Source organism: Seriola aureovittata, chromosome 15, assembly GCF_021018895.1.
Source record: "Seriola aureovittata isolate HTS-2021-v1 ecotype China chromosome 15, ASM2101889v1, whole genome shotgun sequence".
Taxonomy (NCBI): Eukaryota; Metazoa; Chordata; class Actinopteri; order Carangiformes; family Carangidae; genus Seriola; species Seriola aureovittata.
This window is the reverse complement of record NC_079378.1, coordinates 18,111,135-18,124,400: the sequence shown is the minus strand read 5'-3', so window position 1 is coordinate 18,124,400 and position 13,266 is coordinate 18,111,135. Positions and strand designations below refer to the sequence as shown.

At 38.2% G+C, this 13,266-nt stretch overlaps 2 protein-coding genes across 3 annotated transcripts in view; both read left to right on the top strand.

Moving 5' to 3' along the window:
- The window catches only part of LOC130182796 (CXADR-like membrane protein), a 49,997-nt gene extending 44,283 nt beyond the window's left edge, over positions 1 to 5,714 (top strand). For both annotated transcript variants that reach the window (XM_056397944.1, XM_056397945.1), the window contains one exon: positions 168 to 5,714. In XM_056397944.1, coding sequence (XP_056253919.1) covers positions 168 to 537 — 370 coding nt within the window. In that variant the 3' untranslated portion in view covers positions 538 to 5,714. The remainder of the gene's footprint in view (positions 1 to 167) is intronic.
- A 3,752-nt stretch (positions 5,715 to 9,466) lies between these two features.
- Positions 9,467 to 12,996, top strand: zgc:171929 (uncharacterized protein LOC100124596 homolog). The gene is made up of 4 exons (XM_056398073.1): positions 9,467 to 9,566; positions 9,737 to 9,969; positions 11,916 to 12,105; positions 12,503 to 12,996. Exons 1-4 carry the CDS (start codon positions 9,467 to 9,469, stop codon positions 12,823 to 12,825), a joined length of 846 nt encoding a protein of 281 aa, XP_056254048.1. The 3' UTR covers positions 12,826 to 12,996.
- Positions 12,997 to 13,266: the final 270 nt, after the last annotated feature.

Genomic DNA, 13,266 nt, shown 5'->3' with positions numbered 1-13,266 from the left:
TATAACCTCTGTTTAATATCTTATTTACTAAAACAGATTGTCTGCAACAATTGTCTGTATAGTGTTAGCAATAATTTGTCCAGTGTTATTTTAGTTTCACACTATTACTAAATGTTTATTTGATCTGTCAAAGAAACTTTTTGAAATCATACCACCGCTCATTTCAGGGAGGATGCAGAGGCTCCCAAAGCCAAACTGGTAAAGCCCAACTCCATCTCCTCATCCCGCTCTGGCAGCTCTCGCTCAGACACCTCCTCCTCTCAGTCCATGGTACACAACATGGGGCCTCGAGGCCAACAAGGCTGTGTTCCTGCTTTGGTGGCCCTCAAAGAAGACTGCCAAGCCTCCACTTTCCCTCAGTCTCCACCTGGCTACAATCAGACAGTTCCTAAGACTCCTGATCCCAGTTCAACACCTACTTATACCTCCAACTCCAAGCCCTGCCCTCCCCCTAAACTGAGTCCTGGGAACCTTACCCGCATGGGGGCCACTGCTGTTATGATCCCTGCCCAAACCAAGGCCTTCCAGACTGTGTAGAAGAAATAGAGAAAAACTGTAATCACAGAGAAGAAAAGAACAAGGCAGCCAGCTGAACCCAAGAGGTAGACAAAAAGTATATTATCTAGCTATATTCAGAGTTCACAGTCTGATGGAAAATGTCACCAGTTTTTCTTCTAGGAACAAGCCTCTTCTGGGGTTGTTCACTGTCATCTGAACAACATGTATATAAGTATTGTTTTTAAAGGGGGTGCTGAACCTGAAGCAGCAGTTGGCTGGTAATGGAAGGAAATGATCATACAAACCCCTGGAATAACACTCACATCTACTACAGTATATTTTCAACAATCAAACTATCTTGAACACCTTCCTACATATAATAAACCACTTTACACCAGTTGTAAATTAAAATAACTGCACCTGTGACTAAACTGATTGAAGTATTTTCACATTAGGTTCTTACGGTATATAGGTGAATTGAATGGCTGTGCTCGTATAAAAAGAGTTTATGCAGACACTTCATACATCCATCAATACCTATGTCACACAATGAACATTGACATAAATGACACTGAATCCCTTTGCTGCTTTCACTGTACCAACTGAAAAATAATGTATGTGTGCCCATGTGTATATGTGCGCAACTCCCGATTTTCACTACTTTAAGCGCAGAACAACAGGGCTTTATTTTTGGGAAGCTAGTGGCATGGATAGCAATCACAGAGCACTGACCACTGACCACTGTGGTCGCACTTTGGTTTTTGTGTTAGAAATATTACATTATCATATATTATAGGTGGGCATGATATAGATTGTGACAATAATAGACAATCTCATTCCCTACTTTTAATTCTAGGATTCTAGGATTAGGATTCTGCCTGTCATGATCACTGACAATTTGGGAATCTTGTGGAGAACATTTCTTATTGTCTGGGAAGTTTAAATAGCTTGAGTATACTGTCAGGATTAGACTATGTGTTTTTTAACCATCTGCCCTTAAATACCACCCTGGTGCCACATGTGCAGTTAAAGTAAAATTAAAAATCCAATGTAGTTTTTTTATGATGTAATTTATTATTTCTGAAATTATTTTTAATATTTTATATTTTATATTTAATTTTATGATTTCATTGTGTCATAAGGTCTAAAAGGTCTCACTACAATGAAATAGCTACTATGGGGTCTGAGTACACGAGTACAGTTAGGCTTATTGGATCTACAGGTGTCTCAGCTTTCCAGTCATACCCAATTTATGTAACTCCAGGACTGTTTAAGAAATAATCTAATGCACCATTATAGGATAGGGTTAAAAATAACACATTTATACTGCATGCAAAAAATAGCATGGTTTTTGCCCAAACTGCATGTTATTCACATAAAGTGGACATGTCTGCAGAAGCCATTTACATTCACATATCTTGTGATGAGATGTCAAGGCACCCACTTAAAAATAGCTTTGCCAGTTTTTCCCTCACCAATATTTTGGCTCACTTTGAAGCATTATTTAGCCCACTTGCCAACAACCTAGCATGGCTGGCTTTGTACCAATGGATACCTTAGATCGTCTTGTATGATAATAGTATTTTCACTCTAGCTAGATGAAAGACAGTATTTTGGCAGACATTGCTGGCTTCCTCAGCAGAATTCATGAGGTCAACCGCTTAAAACCCATGGGGAAGCCACGCCCCCAGCCGATACAGTCTCTCAGAGCGTGTAGTGGGCTCAGCTTAAGATACAACTATAACAAAAGGTGATTCTCTGCACTAACAGTTAGCTAACGTTATCTCATAGGAACACGTGGTCCAGGCTTGCTAACTTCACTGTATGCCACATACACAGAATATATTTGACAAAAAGCACCAGAACCAACATAAATACTTCTCTTCTAAGTATTACAATATTTTACCTGATTTAACTTACCTTCTTTAGCAAGCTCCCATGGTGCTTCTCTCCTTCTCTCCTCCATTCTTCCTGCCTGCTGCAGCGCTCCGCTTGTTACATCCGTCAGAAAACAGGCAGAAAAGTAATCAAAATAATCACAAGTGAAGTTTTTTCAGTGAGTGTCTTTTCTGAACAACAGGTAGTGATGTTACGCGAGACGTCGAGGCTTCTTAGTGTGTGTCAAGTACGCTTTTCTGGTGAAGCACATGGAATGCTGGAATGAATTAAATGCCCGTATTATGAACAAATATTTATTGATGTTCACATCAACCCGTTTCAAATCAAAACTAAGATGCTATTTGTGAGACAGTCTCTCTTTCCCTCATCTCTTCCAGTCCCATCCTCACCCCGCTTCTCATCTCCTCTCACCTCCTTCCATGAAGCATTCACACTCTAATCACGCTCTTTTCTCCTCATTCTCTTTCCTGTCACCATCCCTGTCCGGAGCCAGATGTAACCATCTTTTGATGGTGGAATCTCTTTCTTGGTCAGTGGCCCCATACGTCAGACTGTTTCGCCTCACAGCAGCTAAAACACAAATGCACATGGTTTGAAATTAACTTTTTGTATCACCGGCTAATGTGGCTACTTGATTTCAATGGAACTGTTGAAAAACTGTTCCATTAAAACTAAACCCACGCCCTATTGACAGACATTGTAATGTGATATCAACATGTAGACACTAATTTTGCAGATGACTGAAAATTAGCTTGTGTGGAACTCAGGAGTGCTGCACTCACCTGTGTGGAGGTCAGGAGTGCTGTGGTTACTTAGGTGAAACTAGGGAGTGCTGTGGCCACTTGGGTGGAGCTTGGGGCTGTTTTGCTTCCCTGGGTCTAATGAAGGAGTGTTGTACGGCCTAGGGATCTTTGGCACAGTGGGCAATGTTACTTTCCTGGTGCCTCCCTGCCTAGGGAAAAGAATGTTCTTGCATCTAATGACACATTGAATAATTTCAAGAACTTTTTATGTGCATTATTTATTCATGTTGGGCACCACAGATTAATGAAAAACATAACCAAAACACATACAATCTTTCGGCAAGTCCCCTCCATCATTTCCAATCAACAGACTGAGGGAGTTTAAGCCTAGCTTCATTGTAGTCATCTGGAAAAATTATACCAAAAAACAAAAGTAATTTTAAGTATTACATGACATACCGTTAGTTAAATTAAAAAAGTAGAGGTGAAAGATTTTAACTTACAGTACGTGATGTGAAAATAACTCTGGCCTTATTGGGCTTCCATCTGTCTCCAGAACATTCTTGGGATTTTACAAAACTTTAACCTCAAAAGAAAATGCGACAGCAATTTACGTTTGTTAACCTGTTGGCTATTATGGCCAAATAACCTCAAGGATAGTATTGTAATAAAAGAAGCATTAAGTTCTCTCTCAGTGTATGTCTTCTAAATTTTGTCAAAACTACCAGATTTACCCACACATCAATCATCATTTCAAGCACAGAGCACTGGAAGTAAAAAATATATTTTGGAACTTGAGGGTGATCATTTCTATCGGTCCCTAAATACCTGAGGTGATAAACTGACAATCTTCCGAAATCTAGATATGCCAGTTTTGGAGGTGAGAAATTAAGATGGTTTGAACTTTTCCATCAAGCTTTTTTCTTCATTTTTGACACAACTATTTCTGTTGCTTTTCAAGTGAACACATAAGTTCAACACTATGAATGCCTTTGAGGCAAGACTGGCTGAAAATGTATGCTCTTATCCCTAAAACAATATCATGTCTTTACCTATCCACGATTCACACTTTTTGTACCCTGACCTCCAGTGTGGCCATTTGAGTCAGCTTCTATAGATTCTATAAATGATTACCAGAAATACTGGCACTTTTTGTTACAACAACAATTACATTTTCCCTTTTCTCTGCTTTTAAACTCAAATAAAGTAATTGTGAGTGTTGGGATGACTAATTCATGCTGGTGGCGATTGCTCCATATTAATAAAGTAGCCAGTAACTAAGGGTTGAAAGCTAACTGTTGTTGTATGAAGCTAAGCTACTGTTTAGCACAAGGGTTTGTTTATGTTCACTACATAAAACTTCAGTTTAATATCGACTTTACTAAACCAGAATTTGACTGTTTTTGTAATGGTAAAAACTATTATTTAATTTTATCTCTATAGTGTTGGCGATAATTTGTCCAGTTCGAGTTAAGTTTCACTCTAATAATAAATGTTAATTTTATCTGTTAAAGAAACTCTGAAATCATGCCATTGTGCTCATTTCAGTGAGGATGCAAAGATCAAATGACAAATTCAATGAATACTTGGGTGATTTTTAAACACTTTTGATTTCTGAATGTGGCTGAAAAGCACATCATTCAAAGACAAAGTCCAGCACCTGAGGGCTCTACACAACAAAAAACTCTGCCCTTAATGCCCCCTAAAGCCAGTGGAGCCAGGTCATTTAGATGACTGAATGCATCTCTTGCAGCCATTGAGTGTGATATGATGCAGCATGATTGATTATCTTTGCATCTTTGCATTAGGGTAATTGCTCCAAAAAAGGGTGACATTTCAAGCATTACTTGATCAATGGAAACAACAGTGGCTTTATGGCGCAATGAATAGTGAAAAGTGAAGCCCTCCAGTGTGTGAGGTGTTTGTTGGTTGTTTCTGGTTGGTTCGGCCAAGCAGCTGCCCTATTTTTGGTTTGGATGTGTACATGTCCAGTTTGTACTTGTTTGGCATAGCAAACAGGAAGCAAGATGAGTCACATTTTTTGGGTTCCTACAATGCATACAATGTAAATTTAAAATCTATGGAGTAAAACCTCCCAATAAAAACAATGTTGATGATGGTTATATGCATGTTATAGATACTAAATGAAATTTATAGATACTAAATGAAATTTGAACTACAAGTTCTGTTGCTTATAATAATGTAGAAAGTATTCTATATACCATACCATATACCATATAGTTGTAATGATTACATAAATCAAACTTTAAATTCATAAATATTATATCTGTTTGGTTCTCCATTTGATTCTGGGATTGTATTGTATGAATTCAATACAAAGTAATGTCTTTGTGTAAATATGAAAGTTCCTCTACAATAGCTCACCGTACAATATGTACAATACCATTCTTCTATGTTCTCTCTTTCATGATATCAGTGTCTTTTATTTTGATGGCCATATACTGTATGTAGTCAATTGAGTGAAACTTGTATATGTGTACAGAAACTCATCACTGTTTTTTTTTGTTGTTATTTTTGTTCTCTTTTTAAAATAAAAAAAAATAATGGAGATGACCAGAGACTTACTGTCTTGTACTAGCTTGTTTTACAGTTAATTTTAAATAACTTAACCTCAATTGCACATCTGGCCAGAATCGGAACAGAAAGAAATAAATTACTGCTGTTACTATTCCTATTTGACGGCGACTCAACATTCTGGTAATATGCACTAGTCTGATACCAGCAGCAAACTGTGGCAATGGCCAAAAGTCCAAAGATGCTTTTATAAAGCTTAAAACCGCCATGCAGCCATTTTACTACAGAATGGAAAATAGCTGGGAAATGCCTGAACTTTTTCCTGTTGAACTCAAATTGCTACACGTGTAAATCTTTAAAGCTTACAGGTCACTTATTCATATGCCATAGAAAAAATCAATATAGTGATCTTGATAGAAAGTGTATAAACAAGTCTTATTGAGGTTAACAGAGAACTTTGGCAATTAGACTTTACTGATGTGTACATTTCCAATAGATCAATGACCATAAGTGTTAGGTAGAATCCTCTCAAGTCTACATGCAATACAATAGTGGAGTAAAGCTGGAAGATGGAAGTTTTCAATTGAAACACCTAGCTCATCCTATGGGATAAGGTGGTGACAGGAGGAGGTGTATTGTGAAATCATGACAGTCTGACAGCCAACCATGATATTTAAAGAACAGCCTGTGACACCTGATTGACTCGAGGAGAAAGATAATTGGTAGATGTAGTATAACAAAAGAAAAGAGAGATTTTGACTGTATGGAACTGCTGTCCCTTCCTCGGGAAAGTTCGGGACCCATCTGTGTTCATCAGTGTAGTGCACCAAAGGTGTATCATGTCTGTCAAGATGCAGAAAATGAAATTCAGCTCTTATTCAGGTGAATTTAAGTACTTAACATTTCTTTGACATTTCTTTTTTATAGAGCATGAAATATTATAATTATTCATTTAATTTTGAAAACACTTTACAAACACTTATAAGGAATGTATTTTGCAGCAAAGCACACTAGGGTCTGGGTTGGGATGTAAAGCAAAAGGGGCCAAAAAACACAAACACCTCTAAGAATTACACAATACAATTTAACAAAACCACAAACTTAATCACAGAGGGGTAGTGCTCCCACAGTAAAAGAAATAAAGAAGTTGTACAAATTTTCTCTGTTTTTGTGTATTCACATGAACATCATATGAAACTTATGCTGAATTGCAGCAAACATAGATTTCATTCTTTTGTGACAGCATTCCAGCAATTTCCCTGTGAGTTTCTAGAGCCTATAGTTTCCCCACCTGTTTTTTTACTTTTTGACATTGCCTCTTGCCTGCCGATTCGGACACTGTTGCCCTTCTTCTGATCACCTGTGTACCGACCTCGTTTGATTAAAAAGTTTGTTTGTTTTTATTATTATTACTGTTAAAAAACTGCTGTGTAATCCACATTTATAGATTATTAACTTTAGGGAATGTTTATATTGTATTATTATAAACTAATCAAAATGGCTGCTGAGACCACCTGGTGTGTGGGGCAAGGAAGGTGTGAGTTTCTTTGTTAGCCTAGCTCATGTAGTCTGAAGGTACCGGGTTAGACGGAGAAGGTTAGCTGCATGCAGGTTGTAGAATGAGACATTTTATTTTCTTTTTCCACAGGCAATCTCAAGATTCAAAACATATGCATATTATAGACTCACCTCTATTAACCCAAATTCAGTCCAAGGGGAATTTGGTTGTCTATTTTTTTTTTAATCCATAACCGTTCATGTCTTTTTGTCTGGCCCCCTGTCCACGTGGCACAGGTTTGGAGACCAGTGATGCAAAGCTGTTTGACAGTTACACCTTCTTCAAATTCTTCTGCAGGTGCACAAATCCTGTTTTACAAATCACAAATTAAGAAAGTCATACACTCACATTTTTGCTGCAGTTGCTGCAAAACACATTCACACACCCGTATCAAATAATGTCATGGACAGAATTTGCACATCTGCAAATCAGAATGTGAATTCATGCATTGCTCATCTGTAATTGCACAAACACAAGTCAATAACTACAACCTCGGGTGCTCAGGCCCAAATTAACACTACAGTTTCAATAGGATCCTTGCACTTTAGTTCTCTGGCCCTAATAATAAACATCAAGGTTTCAATAGGGTCCTGAAATTGCCCTAATAATCTTTCCAAAAACAATAGCTTCCTTGTACCTCCAGTGCCAGGGGGGAGTTGTCTTTTACAAAATGGAGTTGGAGTTTTACCATTTCATTTTCATGACTGACTGGCATTTTGCATACAGTTAGAGAGCAGCTCTGGAGGACAGCAATACACAGTACAGTCAACAGTTTCCTACAGGCTCTTTAGGAAACACTACATATTAGCCCATATCATCTTACAGTACTGAGACTTATTACCAAAAGCAACATGTCTCAAGACATAACCCTTTTGATAATAAATCATAATATAATGAATATTGTGAGTCATATGCTCCCTCAGCAAATTAACAAATAAGATAAGTACTTATCAAAAATGATTTTTAATGGATACAGCACAGAGGACATATTCATTAGTTCTTCGACTTCGATTTCTGCCTAACAGTATTACAGTATTCTGTAAACTCTACAGTTTTCTAGTAGGAAAAACTAAATATTGTTGCTCCAGTGGGAGTTTCTCTATTATTTAACAATTTGAATTTTATAGCATCACATTGTTTCTGTTGTTATCATCTCATTGATAGTCACTGACAGACAAACTGGAAGTGTTCAGTCCATACCTGTTTGATTTTAACATGCAACATTCCTGTATTTTCTTTTTCAGTGGACCAATATCAGCAGTATTGTGAATGTTTAGTAGGCACTGTTGACATGTGGGGTATAAATGGACCATAAAAGTGGCTAAATGTAGCTATGAGGCAAGACTTCAATGGGCTTATACTTTACAGTTTGTAGTAGTACATTATCCTCCTGATGTTCTTGGAGTGACCTCTATTGCTATTTGCATGATGGGGTTTAGTCTCGGGCTGAATTTGTATTTACTATGCAAGTCCAGTAAAATAAGATGAAGATGCACGCAGTTCATTTTCCTCTTGAGTATACACTGACTGTTCAGGAAATTAGACAAGGGTTGAGCAACACTAACAATTTGTGGTTGTTCATTAGCCGAATTTGATAACATAAAAAAATAATACATTGATAAGTAATATATTGGGAAACATGCTGGAGCTTTGTTTGTTTTGGGCATTTTAATTAATCCATTCATTCTGAAAATTAACTTTTTTCTGTTCAGCAAGCACTGGACAAGTGGCAGGGAACAACAACATGATAGAATGTGCTATCATGTTTTGTGCTATTAAGTAAACAAGACAGTCAATGGACAAGTGATTGACATCCTTTCAGAGTGTGTGAATGGCTTTTGTACGTGTTTTTAGAAGCTCTGTAATCCCTCCATGCAATTGCAGCTGAAAGAGAAGAAAAAAAGAAAGCAAAAGGGCTGATTTACCTAGCAGTTAAAGCTGTGGCTCCTCTGTTCTTGCTTCTGTTACTCAGACCAAGCCCTTTGTCTGGGGCCAAACTTTGCATGTCAAGGGCCACTTGAATGCGAAGCTCCCCGGATTCTCACTACCTGACATGCAAAACCAGTGGGGGACCAGTTAAAATGGCACACACGCACAGTCAACACAGGTGTTCTCCAGTCAAAACACGGACTGCCTCTTACCCCCATACAGAGCTCTTAAGAATTCAACACTGATGACGGATCAAGTAGCTCAGTAGCAGAAAAAGAAGAATAAGATCAAGAGAATTCAAAGGATGCCTAGGTCTTTCCTTGTTAAAAAGAAACCTGGAGTGTGTGGAGCCTGGCAATGGAAAGAACCAGAACAACATGAGTGGAAACAAAATAATACAGTAGGTAAGAATTTCAAGTACTTTTGTATCTATTTTTACCTATCAAAAGTGAGCAGTAACATACAAGTTTGTTTATCCCTGTTAAGATGCATTTCTAATTTATATGTAGTGATTAATCTGACTTTTACCTAATTTCCTCAATTTAAACAAGTTTTTTTTTTTATCTCTTTTTAGTGAGTGAAAATACTAAGGAGCAGATATCCTGCAGTCCTGACACCCAACAGTCTGCCACTGTGCCTCAGCCAGTGTCAACCTTAAGATATGGGACAGCAGCAAGAATGAGAGTGCCAGTGCCTGTGGCAGGTTCAGGAGGACGTGGGGCTGATACCAGGCTGGACTGGTCCACACTGATGCTCCAGGGCTCTTTCTATCATTCCAGTACACTGGCCCTGGTCAGTAGAGCAAAGGTAAGATCTGACATTTCTTGTCAAGAATAGTGTCACTCTTACAATATCAAGTAATCCAAATTCATATATATTTATCCTGACAACAAAGCTTACATAACAAAGGAGGAAATGGCTTTAGGGACCGAGGGCTGCTTGGTATTGAAGGAGAACATAAAGACAGCTGAGCTGCCCCTCCCCCTACACTGTATGTGTTAATTTTTTTAAACATTTATCATCTTTATCTTACTTTTTAAATGTATTTTGAACACACTTTATGAACAAAATTATATATCTTATTATAGCTTATATATTTTAATTGCCTTTTGGTGCAATTTTATTTAAGTCAAATAATTATTGAACACATCAAAGTAAGTCAGACAACAAAATCTTCACTGCACACTATCCACAGCGCTACTTCTCATATCACTGTCTCAACATTGTGTGTAAATCATTTCCATGTATGCTCTCGAAAAAAAAAAAAAATTGCCTCCTTATTTATGTGGCTGAGGGGCAAGGAAGGGATGAGTGAATCCGTGCATTAGACAACGCATCACAATGTTAGACATATTTTATAACAGGCCAATATGAGGAGAAATGTGAATAAATCTTGTAATGGAACTGTGGAAATTTGGGTGATTTTCTGGGTAGTAAGAAAGAACAATTCTCTGCAGAACCTTGTGCGTCATGGATGTCTCTTAACGTTGTGCAAGATACGTCACAACTAATGCGCCTTCTGAGGCTGTATTCTGATGTTCAACTTGACTTAGCACAAGTGTATGTGTGTTTTGCTCCCACCTATGTAGGAGGATATTACTCTCATGATAATGCTACTAGCTACATGCTACTACAATAACAGTGAAATACTGTACCACTGACCTCAAACCGCAGTGCAAGTGTATTGACTATTTAAGTGGGCACTGGATGGGAAAATGACAACTGAGTCAGTCTGAAACTTGCAAAGACACTTTTTGCGTTGCTTGGTGCCAGGTGTAAGATAGAGCCTTACATCATTGAAAAAATGTCACACTCTTTTAAAGACATGTGCAGAGCAGAAAACTCCAGCATGGAGCCCCATTTTTGAACAGTCCTTTCGATAATTTAGATAAACTGTTCCTTTCCTATTAAAAAATCAGAAACCACAAGTAGTCTACTCTTTCTCTCTACCGCTGTTTTTTCACATATAGGACAGTTCTGGGTTTAAGTTAACTTTTAACAGACATTATACTGTTTTGGTAGAGGTTTGCTGGAACAAGCCCTAATGTTAGCTATTACAAGTCAGCTATGGCTGGTAATCAACCTAGCTTCCAGAGACAATAATCTGATGCTGCCACAAAAGGGCAGTAAAATACATGATAAATGCAAAAAGGTAATATTATGTCCTTTATGGGACAGCTGTTCTGAGATGTAAGGAGAGATAATGCTTCCACTTCAGTATCTTTCTAATTGATCACAGTCATCAAATGTGTGCCAACAGTGCCAAAATTTCTGACTCTATTTATTGAAATCTTTCCCATAGATCTAAATGCAGATGTCACTTTAGTGTCTGTTCCTATTGAAACACTTGAAACGTTGAGCATCTTTGTTAGTGAACCTCCTGCCATCTGTTCACCAACGAGAAACCCTCTTTCAAAGTCACTGAGATCTTGCCATCTTGATACATTCATTTTTATAAATGCTACAGAGCAGAATTGAATGTTATCGGCTTAGTTGTGACATAGCTTTCACCTGTGTGGAAGCATCCGCATTTGTCATGTTTGTCTACTCATTTATTCAGGTTTTTCCATGGGTGACAAATTTAAGTAATTTAAGTGGTGGAGTGCACTCTCTAACATGTCCAGAATCTCCCATCAACTGAGCAGAGATCTGGTGACTGTGAAGGCTGTAACATATTAATATTCATCAAACCAATTTGACATTTGTTTGTGAATAGTTTTCAGTTTTAACACCATATCATTTCTCCTTACCAGCCCCATCCCCGGACTTCCCCAGGCTCAGGCGATTTTGTGTGCTCAGTGTGCCACAAGATATTCCCTCTGCAGCGCATGTTGACCCGCCACCTCAAGTGCCACAGCCTGGTGAAAAGACATCCTTGTCGATTCTGTGGAAAAGGATTTAACGATACCTTCGACCTCAAAAGGCACATGCGAACACACACTGGTCAGGAATGAACACCCTGTCTCTCTCTCTCTCTCACACACACACACACACACACACATAATGAAAAAAGAGCCTTCGTTTTTTAAATACTACCAGGTTAATTTAATCTGCAAATTAACTTGAACTATACCTATAAAATAAATGTAGTGGAGGAAAAACTGAAGGACATTTTTGAGGCACTAATTATTAAAGTAAAGTAGTAAAGCTACTTTCCACCACTGCTTATAGTAAAAGTCAGCTCAAAACATAAAATTGTTGGTGGAATTCAGAATTAAAACGAAAAAGTCTTGGCAATGTGTGTCACACCATTGCGAAGCCACTTGTGCCAATCTGAATGTAAAAGTGCATCAACACAAACACACAGGAAAAAAACATCTTTTGTCTCCCCCTGCTGCAGGTATCCGTCCCTACAAATGTGAGCTGTGTGAGAAAGCCTTCACCCAGCGTTGCTCTCTGGAGTCCCATATGAGGAAGATTCATGGCATTCACCAACAGTATGCCTACCGCCAGCGACGGTCTAAGATCTTTGTGTGTGAGGATTGTGGTTACACCTCAAGCCGCCCTGATGAGTATTTCCTCCATGTTAGACAGTGCCACCCTGGCAGTCCCGCCCTGCGCAGGTACTACCGCCGTCAGGCCCATGAGAACAGCAGCTTTACATCAGCTGACCGTAAACTCAATCCCTATTTGTTGTACTCAAACCCTGCATACTACATGTAGTGCTCATTCTAAATCTTAAATGTATCATAAGCCATTCATAAATAAAAATGAAGTTAATTAGTTTTAATTGGGTTGTCAACTATGTAGCACATATGTATGTATTCTTGAGCTTATACCCTTTGTGCTCATTCTATAGTTTCTGTTTCCAGTTTTATTAATCATAGTGTTATGTTTTCTTGCTCTGTGCCTTTTATTTAAATAAAAATGAAGGATAAAAAAAATATTTGTGATGTTTTTAATTTTTAGACAATGAATTCGTTCTGCCGACACACTTGCTTTCAGAGGGTGTAGCAGGCTCAGCTTTTAAGATACAGCTACAACATGAGGTGATTCTCCCCTGATTAAACAGTTGGCTAACTGTAGCTCATAGACACATGTGGTCTGGGCTTGAGGCTTACTAACTTCACTGTTTGCCACATATGCAGACCATATTTGACAAAA

Coding starts and splice junctions, on each gene's coding strand:
- zgc:171929 (XM_056398073.1), top strand. CDS start 9,467: ATGCCTAGGTCTTTCCTTGTTAAAAAGAAACCTGGAGTGTGTGGAGCC. Junction 9,567..9,736: donor GAAACAAAATAATACAGTAG/GTAAGAATTTCA, acceptor ATCTCTTTTTAG/TGAGTGAAAATACTAAGGAG. Junction 9,970..11,915: donor CCCTGGTCAGTAGAGCAAAG/GTAAGATCTGAC, acceptor TCTCCTTACCAG/CCCCATCCCCGGACTTCCCC.